Source organism: Schistocerca piceifrons, chromosome 3 (genome assembly GCF_021461385.2).
Source record: "Schistocerca piceifrons isolate TAMUIC-IGC-003096 chromosome 3, iqSchPice1.1, whole genome shotgun sequence".
NCBI lineage: Eukaryota > Metazoa > Arthropoda > Insecta > Orthoptera > Acrididae > Schistocerca > Schistocerca piceifrons.
In genome coordinates this window covers 741549945-741572180 of record NC_060140.1, presented here as the reverse complement: position 1 = coordinate 741572180, position 22236 = coordinate 741549945, and the positions used below count along the sequence as shown (strand labels likewise).

The following is a 22236-nucleotide window of genomic DNA, read 5'->3' as shown; positions in this document are numbered from 1 at the left end:
GAGTACCTCAACTGGTGGACAAGTGTGTCGACAGAGACGTCCAGTTGAGCAGTGAGGTGTCCGATTGTGATCTATTGGTCACCTAAAATGAGAATGTCCCCACATTCCAATGTTGCAAGAGTGACAGCTGTGTGCAGTCGGCTGGCATGCGGGATATTGTTGCGATGATGCCAGACACCTCTCGCTGTGATTTTGTTCACTACCAGGTCTCTGTAGACATTCTGCAAGTGCCTATGGATATCTGTGAAACTCTGGTTTTCTGCCAGAAGAAACTGTCATAGCTCCCTGCTTGGAACATACCTCCATTACAGGTGCCAGTTTGAAGACTACTTATAGTGCTGATACCTATCAGAGAAACTACAGGGGCAGAAGTGGGAATATTCCACAGTGTCCGCAACAGATTTGGTGTGTTTTCACCTGAAATTGGCTGGGGGAAAAAAAGTGTTGCATTACTTACAGAACTAACCTCATAATTTTATTTCTTCTAGACCAATCACAATAAGTAATTTACAACAACGATTGGTTTCAGCCATACATTGGTCATACAAAGTAAAATCAGCCAGTGTATGGGCTAACTCTGTCAGAATTTAAAGTGTTTTACTGTGATAGTGTCTAGAAAAAATAAATAGTATCATATAAATTTTCAGTTACGGACTGTCACTTTGTGAAATTGTAGGTGGTGATGGGGGGGGGGGGGGTGTTTCTGTTATTCTCTACAATAATGAATATCTCTCTTTGTTCAGTATAGTAGTCTAAATGGGAGGAACAGAAAATCTGTTACTGTAGATTAAAATAGCATCAAGGGGAACTGAACAACGTATCTGATCTGACGAACAAAGCACTTTCAGTACTGTGAAATACCCTCTCTCTATGACACCCTTCGGAGAAATTTTTGATTTAATGCAAGAACCCAGCTCTGTGGCTGAGGTTGCTAATGCGTGCTTGTACTCAGTGATGCTCAAACGGGGTGAGCTGGTTCGATTGCTACTGGTGGAAAAACTTTTCACCGCCAATATTTGGCCAGCAAGGGGAGGAAAGGTGGTGGTGTAAAGTTCCTGATGACCAGACTTTGGGCGAATGCCCTAGTTTAAATACCAAACCTCTCCTCACAGAGTCTCATGAAGTGAGGGCGTGTGACGCTGTTGATGTGGATCTGTCATTCAGATGGGGATGTTAAGCATGGTGGCCTCTTTGGTGTTATTAGCGAGGAGGAGACTATGTGCTGGCAACAGGTTTCATCCTCTCCTTTCTCCCACGACCATCTCCTCCTCTTCCTCCTCCTTCCTCCATGTGCCAAAAACATTAATGCAAGGTGTTGGCACATTGCTAGATTTCCACGTACTTAACACACTCTCATTAGCTAAATACTCGCTATGAAAAATTTCTTCTGCTGCCAGGAATCAACCCAGCTGCCTTACGGATCGAGCATTGATAGGCAACTGTTTCATTGACCTAGTATTGAGTTGTATTACAGTACAAAGGGGTTTTCATAATATAAAAGCAGTCTGTATGTAAGATAACCAGATTTTTATGTCATTTAGCTGAATATTGTAAATGACAAAATAAAGCTAAAATGAAATAGACCAAACATTTTGTTAGCAAGTTTTTTTTAGCAACAAATAAGTAATATGTAGCATATATTGCTTTATTTTGCAATGTATTACATTTTGGTGCCATATGACAATGATGAAGAATCATTTCTCCCTGGTCTTTGGTATGTCACAGATATTCCACAACTCTCTGAGAGAAACTGTGCTATGCCGGTTTTTTTCTCAGAATATTTTACTCTTAGATTTATAGCCTGTGACTTAGTTCTAGACCATCAAGCATATTAATCTTATATACTTGTTCCTTTGTAATAACCTTCTGAAGAGCAGATGATGCATGACAAAGTAGCTCAGCATTTAATTTTAATATGCAGAATTTTTTATGGTGTGATCACAGTGTAAAATACTATTCATTATTCTACAAGTGCAAATCTCTAGTTCATTCTTTTCTTTCAGTACAAACTCACAGCTTACTCGCTTTATGCTGCTGTGAGTGTTGGACTTCAGACGCACGACATAGTAGAGTACCTAAAACGTCTTAGCAAGTGCAGTGTTCCTGATGGCATTGTGGAATTCATCAAGCTTTGTACATTGTCATATGGAAAGGTAGGTTGAATGAGCATTTCATCAGATTTCCTTAATTTGAGATTGTTTATAAAGTTTTGTGGTAATAAGTGTAAGTTTTTTCACTTATAAATATCTGTGTAGATAGTACAATCTTTACAGGGAAGGAGTACTCCCCAGCTTGATTAACCACATGATTCAAAGATAATGAAAGGTAGTGCATTAAACCTCAAATTCCTGCCGTGTTTGTACCTTGGTTGCGGAGTAAGTGTTGTCTGTTGGTGAAGCTTACAATGCAGTGCCACAAAGACCCATTTTTGCTCTTGTTTTGTGAAACAGAATCCTCACAGGCCTCAAAGCAGCTGAGAGAATCTGCCAAAAAATATCAGTTTAAGGTCTCAGCAGCAGTTTCAAAGCGCAGGCAATGTTCATCACAATACAGCATTAAATTAACGGAGGGTAATTACTTCACAAAGGTGCCAAAAACTAGTGTTAATTGCATGACAGTTTCCAACAATATCTACAATACAGTTATCATTGGTGCTTCTAGCTGCCACAGGTGTTGCAGTTTCCTGACAATCAATGAAACTTGAAATTTCCTTACCGATTGAAACTATATATCAGAACATGACTCGCTCAGAACCTTGCCTTAAACAAGCAGTGCTGTTACTGACCAAGCTATCCAGGCCTGACTCAATGAACCCCCCCCCCCCCCCCTCCTCCTCAGGTCCGCTTCTCCTATTATCTCTCTTCTTTTCAAATCTCACTCATGTATATACCGTGTGTTTTAATCTGACAGAAAGTTTCAAAACAGGGCACATTCTTATGTAGAGTGGTATATTCGTTCTGGAAACAGTCCCCTAGGCTGGGACTAAGCCTTTTTTCTTCAATCTCCTTTCTTCCCAGAGGGCAAAGTATGCAGGAAAGCTTCTATGAAGTTTGGAGAGGAAGAAAGAGATACTGACAGAAGTTACACTCTTGTGATGAGCCTAGAGTCCTGCCGAGATAACTCATTCAGTAAGAGCATTGCCTGTGAACGTCAGGGTTCTGGGTTCAAGTCCATTTAGCACACAATTTTAATGTGTTAGTAAGTTTCAAAATGGCACACACTCTGTTGCAGAGTGAAGGGTTGCTAGAGTCTACACCTGTCGGACTCTTCTGATGCGATAAAAGTTGATGAGCTCCCAACAGATCTTCCTTACTAATTCATTATTAGTAACTCTTTGTGAAGGAGCATCTCAACAACCTGTGGATAAAGCACTAAAAATATTCACTCTTATACGAGAACTCACCCTCATTGTGTTTTGCAGAAAGCTCGTAACACAAAGATACAAAGAAGTCTTCATGTCACAGACATTCTTGTCTGTGGGACATTCAGGTCATTGGTGTTCCTAGGCACAGCGTATGGCACAGATGTCTCTTTGCTGCACTTGGGAGTGATGTCAGGTACAGCTTGACCAAACTTGGGGCTACATGAAGCCCAAAACAAACACCTCACGCATACAAACCATAACAACAACAACAACTATACATAGTTTGAAGAAACTATGATCCCAACTAGGAATAACTTTAATTCTCGAGCTCTTCTTTCCACGAATGGCAACTATGTCAAGCTTGTTCCATTCATCTGCTACTGTAGTAAGTGATTTCCCCCCCCCCCCCCCCCCCCCCCCCCCCCCCCCCCCCCCCCCCCCCCCCCCCCCCAGTCCACTACGTCCATCAGAATTATTACGTATAAAATCTTAGTAGTGTGTGTCCTGTCAGTGCAGACATAGACATGCTTATTTTACTGCTAGCAGTGTAACGTTAGGACTGTGAATAAAGAGAGCGGATACATCAGAGATGAATTGTATGTGTTTGCAGATTTATTTTCAAAAACTTATCTTTCATTGCTTAGATATCCGCCCCATGGACTAGTCAGCAAGGCCTCTGAGACAAGCTGGAGCCTGTCAGCACTTCCAGATGTCTGCATAGGTCCTCACTCCATCCCCACCCTCCTGACAATGTGATCAACACTCAGTTGATGTTGTGAGCCACACCATAGGGACAATGGATGACTGGCATTTGTGACATCTTAAGAGTCAGCCATATTACTTGGACAAATGATCAAAAATATTATGCATAAGGCTTCTCTCTATGATACAGTTCTAACACATGGAATATATTTCAAATGTCAAAAGCAACCAAGAGTATGCGGAATTTGCTTTTCATTGGACGAAAAAGTATAAATTTAATTTCCATAATTTAACAAGAGATGCTTCTATCCTTTGGCCTGAATGTTACTTACATTTGTCTGTGTTAACCCCAAATCCTCCAAAAAATATAAAGAGTAATTCTTCTGCCTAAGACATACAAGTATACCCTTTTACTCTAAAGGAAGTTGTCACTTTTTCCTGTAAGATAGATTGTCTCATTTATCTCATTTTCACCCCCATTTCTGACTTATGTCCTAGTGTCTGTGTTAATACAGTATGTAACAAGTTGTATGCCATGGCTGTCATAAAACAGCTAAACTATCTCATGAAATGAATTACATAATATATTTTCAATATTTAATTGTTTTAGTTATGTTTTATTATTCCTATAAAGCCCAACAAGGCTCTTGGAAATGCAGCTGTCATCTGTTTGTGGTCTTTGTTTAATATGTAGCAATGACCAGCACTACAAAGGTATACCTCAGCTGAGGAAAAACAAAAGTAAATAATAATAATAATAATAATTTATTATTATTTTAATAATATTATTAATAATGCATTGTCACAGTTCCTGTTAGTGCCACACTGACCAAAGAGACATGTATATGAACGTATTTAAATATATTTTATTTTATTTGTATAAGGAGAAAAAAAACAACAGTAGTCTTAGCCCATTGTTGGCTGCACCAAACTGAATTTATTGTGTAGTTTTGGTAAAGCCAACCATACCCTTAAAACCTAGTGGGAGACCCTTTACTAATTCCTTATTCGACATGATTTCTTCAGGACATAATGACCCAAATATTCCAATGCAGATGATAAACGGGTATTCATTGGACAAATATATTATACTAGAACTGACATGTGATTACATTTTCACGCAATTTGGATGCATAGAGCCTGAGAAATCAGTACCCAGAACAACCACTTCTGGCCGTAATAATGGCCTTGATACACCCGGGCATTGAGTCAAACAGAGCTTGGATGGCGTGTACAGGTACAGCTGCCCACGCAGCTTCAACACGGTACCACAGTGCATCATGAGTAGTGACTGGCGTATTCTGACGAGCCAGTTGCTCGACCACCATTGACCAGACGTTTTCAGTTGGTGAGAGATGTGGAGAATGTGCTGGCCAGGGCAGCAGTTGAACATTTCCTGTATCCAGAAAGGCCCGTACAGGACCTGCAACATGCGGTCATGCATTATCCCACTGAAATGTAGGGTTTTGCAGGGAGCGAATTAAAAGTAGAGCCAGGGGTTGTACCACATCTGAAATGTAACATCCACTGTTCAAAGTGCCATCAATGCGAACAAGAGGTGAGCGATACGTGTAACCAATGGCACCCCATACCATCATGCTGGGGAATACACCAGTATGGCCATGACGAATACGCGCTTCCAATGTGCGTTCACCGCGATGTCGCCAAACATGGATGCGACCATCATGATGCTGTAAACAGAACGTGGATTCATCCGAAAAAGTGACGTTTTGCCATTCATGCACCCAGGTTCGTCATTGAGTACACCATCACAGGCGCTATCACAGGCGCTCCTGTCTGTGATGCAGCATCAAGGGTAACCACAGCCATGGTCTCCGAGCTGATAGTCCATGCTGCTGCAAACATTGTTGAACCGTTCATGCAGATGGTTGTTGTCTTGCAAACGTCCCCATCTCTTGACTCAGGGATCGAGATGTGGCTGCATGATCTGTTACAGCCATGCGGATAAGATGCATGTCATCTCGACTGCTAGTGATACGAGGCCGTCGGGATCCAGCACGGCATTCCGTATTACCCTCCTGAACCCACCGATTCCATATTCTGCTAACAGTCATTGGATCTCGACCAACGCGAGCAGCAATGTTGCGATACGATAAACCACAATCGCGATAGGCTAAAATCTGACCTTTATCAAAGTCGGAAACGTGATGGTACACATCTCTCCTCCTTACACGAGGCATCACAACAACGTTTCACCAGGCAGTGCCGGTCAACTGCTGTTTGAATATGAGAAATTGGAAGGAAACTTTCCTCATGTCAGCACATTGTAGGTGTCGCCAACCTTGTGTGAATGCTCTGAAAAGCTAATCATTTGAATATCACAGCATCTTCTTCCTGTCGGTTAAATTTCGCGTCTGTAGCACGTCATCTTTGTGGTGTAGCAATTTTAATGGCCAGTAGTGTAGTTTCGATTTATGATCATCTTGGTGATGGTTAGGACAGGTTCCAGCCCAATAAATAGAGTTATCATGCCTGTCTTAGCTAGCCTATCAGCTTGTTCATTGCCACTGACTGACTGAGAACCCACAGCAGGTTTACCCCGCTGCTTTCTCCTAGTCTTGCGAGGGCATCACGATGTTCTGCTATGATATATAATCTCATTGCAGAGGCTGATGGAGATTTCAGAGCTGCTTGACTGTCTGAATAAATGTAGATGCTACAATCCCTCTAGCACCTATGCAAATTCTCTTCCGTGCACAGTCTGATAGTGGATATTTCCACCTGGAATACCATGACAAACTTCCATAGAGAGACTGCTCTCTCTCTCTCTCTCTCTCTCTCTCTCTCTCTCTCTCTCTCTCTCTCTCTCTCTCTCTCGTCTAGGCTACACCCCGTATAACTTGGCACCAGAATGTTTCTGTGTTCTTGACTCATCAGTAAACTAGATTATATCTCCCTTCTACCAACTATTAATTGGAAGATTTATTAAGGCAGCTGGAAGTTATTGTATGTTCAACTGGCATTTTCCCAACCACTCCAATATGTACCACACTCATTGTGTTGGTGCGAGGTTCTGGTTATCCTAAAGGTGTCCAGTTATGTGCCATTTTTAACCTGTATGCCCATGCCGCTGCCTCCACTGTAACCCAAAATCCCATCTGTGCGCGTACTGCTAATTTTGCCTTTTCTAGTTAAGCAGGCCAATCTTTGCACTTTGCCAAGCTTCTTAGCAGCCACCTTCTGTTGTACATTATTCCACAATGCTGTAGCCCCATAAACTGACATAGGTCTTACTGCATTGGTGTATATCCAGTAAATACTCCTGGCCTTAGACCCCGGTTTTTACCACTGGTCCTACTAGTGCTCATAAGAGTACCTTTCACCTTGGAGCATACATTCTTATGTGAGAGGTCCATGATAGTTTCGCACCCAGTATAACCCGTGGATACTTCACTACCTCCGATACTGGTAGATTTCCATTGAGAAGCTTCAGATTCCGGTATGTGTACTGGAAATGCTTCATTGTAAATTGTACAACAGTGTTACTAGGGACTAACCCTTAGATTTGGTTTTTGCACAATGTTCTGTGCACATCATGCCATTTTTTTAACAGTACTAGCAAATTTGTCAAGTATTACTATAATTAAATCTTCTGCTCATCCATGGCAGATGTAGCCTCTAATCTTTAACTCTTTAATGAGTTTATTTCCGGTCTCGTAAACTGACATACGGCTGGGAGTGCGGTGTGCTGACCACATGCCCCTCCATGTCTGCATCCAGTGACGCCTGAAGGCTGAGGATGACATGGCGGCTGGTCGGTACCATTGGACCTTCATGGCCTGTTCAGGTGGAGTTCAGTTTTTTTTGAGTTCATTCACCAATAGGTTCAACAGTAGTGGGGACAAAACCCTTTCTCATGGACACCATTTTGTCATTCGTCGTGGTGGTTTCTGCCTTTCTTCTGTTCAGCATGGTCTTAATCCTCCTGCATGTGGTGGTCTCGTTGCCATGCTTTTCTGCGACTCATGTTTGTGTTTGTGTGTGTGTGGGCCGAAAGCATTAATTGTGAGAGTCTTTTTGTTGTGCCTATCTGCGACTCAGCATCTCTGCTATATGGTGAATAGCAACTTTCCTTCTCATAATAATACACACATCAAAAAAAGTTTTGCATCATCTCGGTTCCGAGAGTTCCGGAACCTGTACAGAAAATTGGGATAGAGATCAACATAAACATCATTTCTGCCCTTTCTATTGCTCATGAAAACCACACATTGCATGTTGTACCACCATACAGTGAGACTTTCAGAGGTGGTGGTCCAGATTGCTGTACACACTGGTAGCTCTAATACCCAGTAGCGTGTCTGCTTGCGTTGATGCAAGCCTGTATTCGTCGTGGCATACTATCCTCATGTTCATCAAGGCACTGTTGATCCAGATTGTCTTATTCCTCAACAGTGATTCGACTTAGATCCCTCAGAGTGGTTGGTGGGTCAAGTCATTCATAAACAGCCCTTTTCAATCTATCTCAGGCATGGAAGACATCATGTTTACACCAGTGACTGTTAAACTTTTTATTTACAATATGCAATTTCGGCCTTAGGCCATTATCAAGTGCTGATGTTTTGGCTTTAAGTCTTGTCTACTTTATACAAGCTGACACATTGTATAAAGTAGACATGGCTTAAAGCAAAACATCTGCACTTGATTATGGCCTAAGGCCGAAATTGCAATAGTGGAAATAAAAAGTTTAACAGTCACTGGCATAAACATGATGTCTTTCAAGAAATTTCACATGACTGTGAATCCTAGTTATGAAAAGTTAAATATCTCAGGCATTTTTGCTAGGGTTCATATCTGGAGAACAAGCTGGCCACTCTAATCAAGCGATGTCATATCCTAAAGGAAATCATTCACAAGATGTGCACGATGGGGCCGCAAATTATCATCCAGGAAGACGAAGACCTCACTCTTATGCTGTCGATATGGTTGCACCATTGGTCAGAGGATGGCATTGTCATATCGTACAGCCATTACGGCGCCTTCCATGATTACCATGGGTGTATGTCGACCCCACATAATGCCACCTCAAAACAGCAGGGAACCTCCACCTTGCTGCACTCACTGGACAGTGTGTCTATGGCATTCAGCCTGACCGGGTTGCCTCTAAACACCTCTCTGACGATCGTCTGGTTGAAGGCATATGTGACACTTGTTGGTGAAGAGAACGTGATGCCAGTCCTGAGCGGTCTATTCGGCATGTTATTGGGCCCATCTGTACCGCACTGTACAGTGTCATGGACCTCACCTTGGACATGGACTTCGCCATCGATGTCGGAAGTGAAGTTGCACACCATGCAGCCTACTGCGCACAGTTTGAGTCGTAACATGACGTCCTGTGGCTGCACGAAAAGCATTATTCAACATAGTGGCGTTGTTTTCAGGGTTCCTCCCAGCCATAATCCGTAGGTAGTGGTCATCCACTGCAGTACTAGCCCTTGGACAGCCTGAGTGAGGCATGTCATCGACAGTTTGTGTCTCTCTGTATCTCCTCCATATCAGACAACACAAGCCGCGTATCTCCTTCCTTGTGGAATGACTGGTACTGATCAGCTGTTGGACCCCCTCTGTCTAATAGGCGCTGCTCATGCATGGTTGTTTACATCTTCGTTACTCATATAGAAAAGATAGTAATACTGCCTCAGTGTTTGTGAGCGAGCATAGAGAGAGAGAGAGAGAGAGAGAGAGAGAGAGAGAGAGAGAGAGAGAGAGAGAGAGAATCCCACTGAGAAGCAGAGCCTTTGTTTGGCTGTACTTAAAAATGACAACCAGGAGAATGCCATATTACTTCGAATCATGTCCACTTTAACATAACTTCTGTCTTTAGTCAATAGGAAACATTCATGTCGGATTTCTTGTTAATCACTTTCAATACAATCACTCAGTGGGAAAATGATATACAGACACCAATTCCAAAGGAGTATATTGTGATACACCGAGAAAGTATTTGAAACAGTAGCTTTTTCTCCATCTGTTTTGTCCACACTGTGAAAAAATTGATACTCTGTACGGGCGCTGATGACCCCGCAGTTGAGCGCCCTACAAACCAATCATCATCATCATCATCCATCTGTTTTCTTTGTTTCTGTTATGGTGGAGTGAAGACTTTATTTAATCTGCTAAGACAATTACTCCTTTGTTCTTGATTTCACTGTCCTCCCATTTTCCTCCTGCCCACTACTTAATTTTGTTCTGCGTTTAATTTTGTGCTAATTTGTGTAAATTACTTCCATATTCTTATGTACATGTATTTTTTTAAACCATTTATGGTTACTGTTTTCTGACTTCTAACACAGTTTTTCTCTTTATTTGCAATGTGCCCCATTACAATATTTGTAATATTACCATGTTTAGGTTTAATTTTTATACAAGATATACTAGGAACAAGTCTAATTATAACAAATTACAAAAGGAAGAGTAAGAAGTATATATTTATATTCACAGTAATATCTCCTGTAAGACCCATATATTTTCAGGTAGAACTTCAAGTAGCATAGTTATTCATATGCTAGAAAAAAATATTATTTTACAAATTTGTGAAATTTGTTCATATATATCTTTACTAAAACTGCTTTATTGATGGGTCACCTGTCTCCCGTTCTATAACACACTTCCTTAGTGTCTCTCTCTCATTATTAAGTTTGCAGCACGTCCATAAGAGGTGTTCTACTGGTCAATTACCGTCTGCAAATGTACAAACAGCACTTAGGCTAGACTGAAACACTTGTAGTTAATTTCCATGCCCTGTTAATATTGTAGTAAGATTACATGAATGCAGTAACAATTTGGAAAGACAAAGTTGAAGAGTCGGAAAATTTTTTTTGTGCTTGCGACTTTTGAAGTTTCAGCTCATTCTCTTTCCCAATTTTCTTTCTGTGTGCATTGTAATTTTCTTTTGATCACAGGCAGAAAAATTCTGTAGTAGCTTTCTGTTGCATTTTCTCAAGCTGTTTGTTTGTCAAGCTTGGCTGCCAGTTCATTTCAAGGAGTTCCTACATGGGCTTTTACCCATTCAAAGTTAATATGTTGTTCCCCTGATGCAAATCCCAAATTTTGTTTCTAATCCTTTCTAACTAAAATGTATGATTCTGGAATTTTGTAATGAATTCAGTGTAATTCGGTTGCCATGAATATTACAGTTGCCATTTTAAAATTTGTGTCTCATAAGTTATCTAGTTTCTCTAAACCTTGCAAAATTGTTAATAGTTCTGGTTGGCTAATAGTGAAGCCATTCTTTAGTGTGTACTTTCACTGACCGACAACTGTACTATTAATGATTATTGCCACTCCTGAACCTGTTTTATTCTCTAAATTAGTCATATTGACATAAATCTGTGTCGAATATTTCTTTATTGTAATGTTCTTCTAAAGTTAGTGTACTTGCCGGATGGGGCCACAGTTTTAAATCTAAAGGACTGACTGTAGAATGGGCCACATGTTCCATTTTTTATAATTTTATTTTCTTCAGCTGTTGCCTGGAGCCTAGTAATTATTGGTGTAAGGAGTGGTAGATTGCACAGTGCTTCAGTAGATGTTGTTCTGTAAGCCTTAGCAGTCTTAATGTTGATCAAGTTCTGAATCCCTCAAATCTTCATACAGTTATATTCTCTTCTTAGTGTGTCAATCCAAACAGGAGCTGCATGTGCCAATGTTGGTATTATAGCTCTTTTGTAAATTATTTTCATTGCCCCTGAACGATACTGATTTAAATAAATAATGTATTCATTTTGTTCACTTTTCTTTCATGTTCTGTATATGTCCATTAAAGGTAATTTTAGAATCATTAATTATATCCAAATATTGTTATTGTTCAACTTGTTGCAAAACATTGCTGTGTAGGACTACTAATTATTGCTTTGTCTGTATGCCTTCTCATCATTATTAGCAATACTTTTGACTTTAGGTCATTAAATTGGATACTGTTCAGAGCACAAGCTGTGATTTTCTTTTTTTCTATTTCTCTGTTGTTGTACTCCTGTGCACTAAGGACTGTATCTGCTTTGGTCAGTATGATTAAGTCATGTACAGATGCTGCTGTCTTTGTTTTAGCTGTGTAATCCAAATTCAGCAGAGAATTATATTGGGTACTCCAAAAATATGGATTACAGTAAGACTCCTGTGGGTGCCCTTTTGTCACCTCCTCTAGTTTGATGACGTTAAATGGAAACACTGCTGTTCTGTTACTGAAATAGTTTCTAGCCAGATTATATAAGTTTCTAGGATATTGAAACTTGTGTAGCATGTTTAGGATGCTGGGCCACCAAAAGCACCCTGAACGTCGAGACTGACCATTATTACGTATAGTCCTTCTTAACTGCCAACAATGCAATCTCTGTCTCTTTCTCTGGAGCAAATCCATACTGATCGTTGCTTGGGAGATTTTTAGCGAAGTCATGCTACATATTTCTATTAATTAAGAGCTTTTCCAAAAACCCCCCTCCCCATGCACAGAAAGCTGATGGAACAGAATTTGGAGACTACAGGGTTTGAGAGTGGGTTCTACTTTGGCTCTTTCCCACAGTCTTGGAAAGCAAGCATTCTGTAGGCAATTGTTACATAAAATGGTAAGATACTTGCTGTGTATTCTATGAAGGAGCTTACTAGTAACACCATTTTTACCAGGAGCCTCGTCTGCAAACAAGTTCATTATTATTTCCTCTGTTCTGTCTATGTAAAATCAGGATCATCTACCATTCCATTGACTCAGAGCCTTTGAGATCTTTTTAGTTTATGGTATTCTATGCCTTGTGTTTGGTTATTTTGAGTCTTAAACACTTTATTGAATAAAGTACCTAGAGCATCTTTAAATTCTGTAATAAAAGTTTCAATATTTGTTTCCACTTGAACTTTTTCTGCCAGATTGTGGCCTTTGTTTAAAAAAAAAAAAAAATTGTAAGGTCATGTTCTGTAAATATTTGTGTGTAAGCTCTTCCAAGAAGTAACATTCAAGATCTTGCTTGTGTGAATGAAGGTGTGTGTTTCCCTTTCTTTTTCTGGTGAAAGCTGTGGCATGAAGCTTATGTGTAAGTAACTTTTAATAGTGATGACTCACTGAAAGGCAGAAGTGCTGCGTCATCAATAGGTACACAAACAAAAGGTATAGAGCTTGGCCAGCTTTGAGAATGCACTGCCTTTTCTAAGCTTGTAGGAAAAACATGCACACACACATGCCCACACGCTCACTCACACTCATGCTCACTCATTCACTCGGTCACTCACTCATTTGCACATGCCTTCCGCTCTACATTGTGCTCAGTTGACTGCCAGCTCTTTTGTGGTCCATGTTGAATGTACTGGGGTGAGGTGGAGATATGGGTTGGGGAGGGGTGAGATATGGAAAGAGACTGGAGGCAGGAAGAGGGTTGGGGGGAGGCATCTAACAGCTTGTGGCAGAGTGGGGAGCCATCTGTGGTCTAGCTAGTGGTACAAGTAGAGAGGCAGGTGGCAGACAGCTGGGCATGTGATTTCAAAGACTAGAGCATGAGATAACAGCACACATCTGGCTAATGTGGGGACACAAATTCGATGGGGTACAGGGATAGGGGGTGAGGAACAGCGAGTTACCTTAGTTTTTTTTCCAGGAAGATTATGGGAGCGAAGGATGTGCTATAAGGTTAGCTCCCATCTGTGCAACTCAGAAAAGCTGCTGCTGCTGGTGGTGGTAGAGGAAAGGATCCAGATAGCATAGGCTGTAAAGCAGCCATTGTAGTCTCACTTGCTGTGCTCTGCTGCATGTTTTGCCACTGGTAAGTCCACCTAGGGTTTGGCAACAGCTTGGCAGTGGCCATTCATTCTAGTTGACAGCTGGTTGGTTGTCATACCAATGTAAAATGCTGTGCACTGGTTGAAGCAGAGCTGGTATATAACATGGCTGCTTTCACAGATGGCCCAGCCTCTGGTGGGGTAGAGTAAGGCTGTGACAAGACTGGAGTAGGTGGTACTGGATGGGTGCATTCGGCAGGTCTTGCATCTGGGTCTTCCACAGGCAGGGGATTGGGGACAGGAATGGCATAGGGATGGACTAGGATGTTGTGGAGATTGGGAGGGTGGTGAAACACCACTTTATGAGGGGGTTGGAAGTATCTTGGCCAGGATATCCATCATTTCAGGGCATGATGGTAGTTAATGCCCTGATGAATTAGTGGTTGTCATTCCAATCTGGGGTGGTATTGGGTGACAAAGGGGTGCACTTCTTTGTGGATGGTACTTGGGATGGATGTGAGGACCAGGCGTGTGTGAAGAAATGACACAGGAGGGCTGTTTACAGTGACCCCACTGAAAGAATCTCGGTTCTTGTTGATCAACGTCTCCAACCAATTGTCCAAAACCTAGCCTCCAAAATTAAAGATACCAACCATTTCGTGCACTGATTCTCCACCATCCCCACAACTTTACCTCCCAGATCCCTAATTGTCACTGTTGATGCAACCTCACCATTCACCACCATCCCTCGTGTCCATGGCCTTGCTGCAGTTGAACATTACCTCTCCCAAAGCCTTGCAAATTCCAGTCCCTCCACTCCATTCCTCATACAACTAACCAACTACATTCTAACCCGTAACTATTTCACCTTTGAAGGTAAGATAAACGAACAAATTTGTGGCACCTGCATGGCACCCTCCTAAGCCAACATCTTCATTGGCCTCCTAGAGGAAACATTCCTAGCTACCCAGAACCTCAAACCCCTGGTCTGGTTCAGTTTTCTTGTTGACTCCTTTGTAATCCTGACCCAAGCCCAGGACACGTTAGTCTCATTCCACACAATCTCAACACCTTCTCTCTCACCCACTTCACCTGGTCATCCCCCACCTATCGTGCCACCTTCCTAGATGTCGATCTCCTCTTTTCAGATGGCTCCATCCACACCTCAGTCCTCATAGACCCACCAATCACCAACAGTACCAGCACTTAGACAGCTGCCACACCTTCCATACCAAACATCTTCCCATACCCATGCAGCCCACTACCCGTGGTCAATGCATCTACAGTGATGAGAACTCACTCGCCCAGTATGCTGAAGGTCTCACAAAGGCATCCAGAGCCAGACAATACCCTTCAGACCTACTCCTCAAACAGATCTCCCATGCCATATTCTCACACACACCTGATCCTCACATCCACCCAAGTCTCAAAGAAGCACCCCCTTGTCACATAATACCAGTCCAGACTGGGACGAGTGAACCACATCCTTCGTCATGGCTTTGATTGTCTATCATCATGCCCTGAAGTGAGAGACATCCTGCCCAAGATAATTCCAACTTCTCCCAAAGTGGTGTTCCGCCGCCCACGCAACATCCATCACACACTAATCCATCCCTATGCCATTTCCATCTCCAATCCTCTGCCACAGGGATCGTACTCCGGTGAAGATCCAGATACAAGATGTGACCAATTCACCCATCCTAGCTCCACCTACATCAGTTCTGTCACAGGCTTATCCTTCTCCATCAGAAGCTGGGCCACGTGTGAGAAGCTCTGCTGCAACCTCTGCACAGCATTTTGCACTGGTATGACAACTAACCAGCTGTCAACTAGAATGAGTGGCCACTGCCAGTGGCCCAACATGCAGCAGAGCACAACATTAGAGACCAGCACTAGCTCTTCTGAGCTACGCAGATGGGAGCTATCCTTACAGCATATCCTTCACTCTGGTAACCTTCTTGGCCAAAACCGAAGGTATTTCGCTGCCCCCCCCCCCCTTCGCGCGCGTGTGTGTGTGTGTGTGTGTGTGTGTGTGTGTGTGTGTGTGTGTGTCTGGCGGGGAGGGGGGGGTGGCGCTCGTGCTGTTATCTCACACCCTAGTCAGTGCTAGTCAGTGAAATCGCATGCTCAGCTGTCTGCCACCTGCAACCTCCTCCACCTGCATCCCTAACTGGCCCCAAGATAGCTCCCCACTCTCCCACGAGGTGCTAGATGCTTTCCCCTAACCCCTTCCCTGCCTCCTGCCCCTCTCCATACCTCACCCCCCCCCCAATCACCACCCCACCCCACTCCATCCCCTTACCTCACCCCAGTACACTCATTGTGGCCCAGGAAAGAGCTGGCAAGCGACTGAGCTCACTGTAGGGAGACAGGCTTGTGCATGTGAATGAGTGCGTGCGTATGTACATGTTTTTACTACAAGATTGAAAAAGGAAGTGCATTCCAAAAGCTAGCCAAGTTCTGTGCCTTTCATTTGTGTACCAATCAATGACACAGCACGTCTGCCTTTCAGTGAATCATCTTCTTTATTCTGAAATAATTCGTAATTCTCAACCAGAACTTTCCATATGTTATTGTCTTTTAATTGTTTATGTTTGCAATTTAAAGTGTAATCTTTACAGTAAGTAGCAATCTATCTTTTCCTAAAGTGATGATATTCCAACCTGGAGTTTCCATTGTTTGACATTACACAGTTTTTTTTTTTAGTAGGGGGACCAAGATTTTATACAAAGGAAGAGTAAAAACCAATTAAAAATTAAAAACAATACAGCAACAAGAGAAATTACATCTCTGACATACCATTCATAAACCATCAGCAGGCACTAACAGAGTTTGCATAACTGTGGCTCAATTAATAATTGAAGAAATACAATCAGTAATAACAGTTTGCACACTACCATTTTACATTAATATTTAATTTGATTTTGATTCACCCGTAAGTGATGGCTTCCAAACAAACCAAATGTAGTCAGTGACTGTGGTACACTTCGTAGAAAATGCACCAGTGAACTTCAACCTCAGGAATAACCACGAGTCATTCGGTTATACACATGTAAGTGGTTTAGTATGAGCACTTGCTTTAGTCCAACACATTTTTGGAAAATTTATTTCAAATGTAAAATTAGTTGTAAAAGAGGCTATACTTTATTTATATTTTTTAAAATGACATTCACTGACATTTGCATGTACTTTTGTTTTTCATATTACTTTTTATAAATTTTTGTTCTTTTAAAAAACTTTTATAACTTCACAAATTTCCGTTCCTGGCAATGTGTTTTCTAAAATACCCAGTTCACGTGACTGGCTACAGAAATCACGAGTTGGTGCAGAGGACATTGTTTGCTATCCTCCCACCTCGCTTATGCTTTTTCCTTCTCCCCCTTTTACCCACTCTCTTCTTTCCTGTACCCAGTCACTCCCATAGTCGTATGTAATATTGCAGTGCAATATTCTAATTTCAATCGTTCATTATGTGACAATATGATGTACTTTCATTGAAGCGTTAAATGACTTTAAGATGTTCAAAGTGCCTAATTATATTTGTTCATATATCTGTATAGAGCTTTTTAGTGGATTAAGCACACTTGAGGATGGCAACTACATGCCAAAACAAGTAACATGTAAATTTTTTATATCGAAGCAATTGTGATGTAACAAATTAATATCCACACATTTACAAAGGTCGCATACATCAAGTTGGCAGTACGACCGATTTTAAAAAGTGACTGGTCATTACAGAATCAGTATCTTTGTTAAGTTACCAGTATTGCTGATATCAGGATTGCTATCTTCCCTAAATATCTAATTCCAACTATTTTTGTTGATAATAATATGGTTCTAGGATGAAAGTAATATCAATCTGATATTGCATAATAAGCTGCATTAGATTAGTTTTTACAGCTCTGGAGTGCTATAGATTTACTTGTATGTCCGTGATTTGTTTTTGAGTCATTTGACTTGTATTTGATGTCATCATTAGTGATAATCAATACTCTATTTAGGCTATGTACTGTTTACTTTCAACATACAAATCTACTGCATTGTTCTTATCCGAAAACAGAGATGACAAACACATATCTCATTTAGTGTCCATTTCTTTTTAGTTGCACTTAAAAATCACTGTAGTTGACGATGTTTGTTGATTTCTTTGTGTTTTGTGAATTGTTTATCGGTTAATTGTTGCAGAGCTAAAATATCTTTAGTGTACTGTTTTGCAATAAGAAGTGTTATTTCTGGTTGCTTGTTGCTTTTGAAAAGGCTTTGAATTATTTTGGAGACAGGTGGTTATCTTTAGGGATCTCTTCTGCCAATAGGGCAATATTTGTTGAGGAACTTGATTCTGATGAACTGCATTCAGATCCTGTACCATTTCATCTTTTATTGTGTACTGCCAGATGCAGATGTTGTCTCAGTAGCAGCTGCTGCACTTGACGTTATGTGAGCTTCAGTATTAGCTGGAAATGAGACAGATTTACCAGATACTGTCTCGCTAAATTCATTTAAGTTGTTAATTTTCTTTGGAAGGACTACGACAGTTCCATCTGCCAGTTTTTTTAAAAAAAAAAATCTGGAGTTCATCAGAAAAATTGTAATTGGTCAGGATTGAACTGTTGGCAGTATCTTTAGAAAATTCAAGATGAGATTAATGGCTTTTAGTATGTTAGTTGACATTTATAGTACAACAGCAGAAGAGACAGATGTATGTTTCTCTTCTTCAGACTGTGTTGGAGACAGGGCAATTTCAGGAGCTGCTTCTTTACAGTGATGACATACTATGTCATCCACAGTAATGATCAAATTGTTGAATATGTTTTGAGCAGTATGACAAAGTGATTTTATATGATAGCATTCCTGAACTTGGGAGCGGATTATAATATCTCTAACATGTCCTAGTGTATGTCCCCATTTAGATATTTTATTAACTATAACAGCATTACTAATGGAGGGAAATATATTTGAAGAAACAACATGTGTACTGACACTCTTAATACACTTTACTGGCATCATTAACTCCTTAACACACAAATTACCTTCTTGCACTGATCAATTTACATTTTCAACAGCTCTTGTAAAAATACAAATATTGCTCCAGATTTATACGAGTAATGTGTAATAGTGATGCTATAAATTATTTCAGTTTCTGATTTTTCATAGTCATCTATTACAGTATTGAGAACAAAACAGGGGATTGCAATTTTGATGGAACAGCCAGTGCTGGCTGAGGCAGTTCAGTCATGGAGGTTCCAGTCAAGCTTCCATTTGTGCGCACAATCATAGCTTTGATGTTGACCGTTGACTGCAGCACCATGCTGTAACTGTTCGAGGAGCTTGACATGCTGACAAAGGTGCCTCGTTTAACTTAATTACATGGGAACCTCAGCCCCTGCGCTAAAATGAATTACACCACAGTGATTGTTGTGAAGTAAACTATAACACAACAGAGTTCAAGAACTTTAACAGTTGTGTTAAACCACTGTTCTTAGGACCTATTCTTTTGGTGTACCCATATTGTATGAATCGTCCCTAGCAATTTTCCCTATTGTTAGTGTAGTTGTATATTATTTGTTAATTTTGTAAATGTTATACTGCTGCCTAATATCCACATTTGTTTTCTTCGCCGAGTCCATGTTTTTAATTTATTATTCGTTAATTCTAATCTTGCACACATGTGAATTGGCCAAATTCGTGGATGTGGAATTTTTGCGTTTCTGTGATTTTGTTGTAAATATCTACCATCAAATGGAATGCTGTATCAGTTTTCCATAACATTTCTCTTATATCCTTTTTTTCCATTCCAGCTCGCTCATTGCTTTCAGCTAGATAAAGGTTTCCTTATTTCAGATTTTTCCCTTCTTTGTGATGAAATTTGTTGATGCAGTTTTTTTGTTGGTTATACCTTCATTTTTGTTCCAAGATGATTTGCAGGCCTACTTTTTCTGTTGTTTTAAGTGTTCATGGCTGTTGTGATGCTATCTGCACACTGTCTGTCAGAATTGAAAAATCTGTTTTTTGTTTTTGCAGAGTAGTGGCTGGAAAAAAATTAGTAAAATTGTACAATGTTTCACCCTTTTTCTCCGTAGGTGAAACTGGTTTTAAAACACAATCGTTATTTTGTTGAGTCACCATTTCCTGAAGTGCTTCAGAAGCTGCTGAAAGATCCAGTAATTCAAGAATGCCGGTTACGTCGAAATGTGGAAGATGGTGCTGAGGGTGATGGCCTGATCACACAGACACAGGACAAGAAAGGTACAACACAGGTCAGTTGATTTCCAGCATTTCTTAAATCTCTCTCAAATATGGTGTTAATGCCATTTGCATCATAAATGTGTTCTTCTTGAATTTCCTATCATCTTTATATTCTTTATTTGCGTATGCAGTTTGGCAGCAGTGCACCTCCTACAGAAGGTGCAGGGCCGACAGATGCAGATGGCCAGGCTGTACCAGAGGACATAACTAGCTTCTATGACAAGATTGATAAGGAAGATGAGGATGAAGAGGATTCTGTTACAAAAATTGTGTCATTTGAAGTCAACCAGGTCAGCGTTTTTTTAGTGTAGTTGTTTACAGTTTGTACATAATCATAATCTTTAGACAACAAAGTTATGTTGGTACATGTTGAAGAATTTAAACATATTGTTCACTTGTTCAAACAATTGCAAAAGATATTGAGCACAAAAAACATGAGTATTGTTTTACTGTGAACAGTCAGAACACAATTACGGAACTAGGACCAATATCCAAACACATAAAAACACGTACTTATCAATTGCTGATACATTAACATTTAGCAGTGCTGACACAAACATAAAGCGCTTCAATATTGCATTATATTTGTTTTGAGGATAAATTTATCATTAGAATTAATGTTCAGAGTAGCTCACAGTTCTGTAGTGATTAAACAATAATCCTTTGATAAGGTATTTCCTCCTAAAAGTCAGCAGATTTTTAGATGCTCTCTCTCTCTCTCTCTCTCTCTCTCTCTCTCTCTCTCTCTCTCAAAATACTGCTGTACTAATTCACCTGTCTGAGATCAGAAAATTTGAGCCAATTACTGAATTTCTTTGTTTTCCATCCACACTTTTGTACATTCTTCTCTGGTAGCTTCAGACATTATTTTGCTTAATATAAACATGCCATGCAGTTGAATTCATTGGTTTTTGCAATAGCAGCTGCTTTGTTAATAATGGGCTGATACTCATGTTATTTCAGTTCAGGTTTAACTATTAGATAATCCTATTTCCTCTCACTGTTTATCCTCACTTTTAAAGCCAACATTTGTGGCAACTTTCCTTTCTTATTTATTTGTGTCTGCAGCAACCTATAAAGTAATCACTTCTCATCTTTGACTCCTACCCCCATGAACCATGGACCTTGTCGTTGGTGGGGAGGCTTGCGTGCCTCAGCGATACAGATGGCCATACCGTAGGTGCAACCACAACGGAGGGGTATCTGTTGAGAGGCCAGACAAAAGTGTGGTTTGAAGAGGGGCAGCAGCCTTTTCAGTAGTTGCAGGGGCAACAGTCTGGATGATTGACTGATCTGGCCTTGCAACACTAACCAAAATGGCCTTGCTGTGCTGGTACTGCGAACGGCTGAAAGCAAGGGGAAACTACACCCGTAATTTTTCCCGAGGGCATGCAGCTTTACTGTATGGTTAAATGATGATGGCGTCCTCTTGGGTAAAATACTCTGGAGGTAAAATAGTCCCCCATTCGGATCTCCGGGCGGGGACTACTCAAGAGGACGTCGTTATCAGGAGAAAGAAAACTGGCGTTCTACGGATCGGAGTGTGGAATGTCAGATCCCTTAATCGGGCAGGTAAGTTAGAAAATTTAAAAAGGGAAATGGATAGGTTAAAGTTAGATATAGTGGGAATTAGTGAAGTTCAGTGGCAGGAGGAACAAGACTTTTGGTCAGGTGATTACAGGGTTATAAATACAAAATCAAATAGGGGTAATGCAGGAGTAGGTTTAATAATGAATAAAAAAAATAGGAGTGTGGGTAAGCTACTACCAACAGCATAGTGAACACATTATTGTGGCCAAGATAGACACGAAGCCCATGCCTACTACAGTAGTACAAGTTTATATGCCAACTAGCTCTGCAGATGATGAAGAAATTGATGAAATGTATGATGAGATAAAAAGAAATTATTCAGGTAGTGAAGGGAGACGAAAATTTAATAGTCATGGGTGACTGGAATTCGAGAGTAGGAAAAGGGAGAGAAGGAAACATAATGGGTGAATATGGATTGGGGGAGAGAAATGAAAGAGGAAGCCGTCTGGTAGAATTTTGCACAGAGCATAACTTAATCATAGCAAATACTTGGTTCAAGAATCATAAAAGAAGGTTGTATACATGGAACAATCCTGGAGATACTAGAAGGTATCAGATAGATTATATAATGGTAAGGCAGAGATTTAGGAACCAGGTTTTAAACTGTAGGACAT

At 40.7% G+C, this 22236-nt stretch overlaps 1 protein-coding gene across 1 annotated transcript in view; it reads left to right on the top strand.

The window, feature by feature from the left end:
* Positions 1 to 22236, top strand: part of LOC124789628 (general transcription and DNA repair factor IIH helicase subunit XPB) — a 99701-nt gene that overhangs the window by 8807 nt on the left and 68658 nt on the right. The window contains exons 5-7 of the mRNA XM_047257049.1: positions 2004 to 2153; positions 19867 to 20043; positions 20164 to 20322. Coding sequence (XP_047113005.1) covers positions 2004 to 2153; positions 19867 to 20043; positions 20164 to 20322 — 486 coding nt within the window. The remainder of the gene's footprint in view (positions 1 to 2003; positions 2154 to 19866; positions 20044 to 20163; positions 20323 to 22236) is intronic.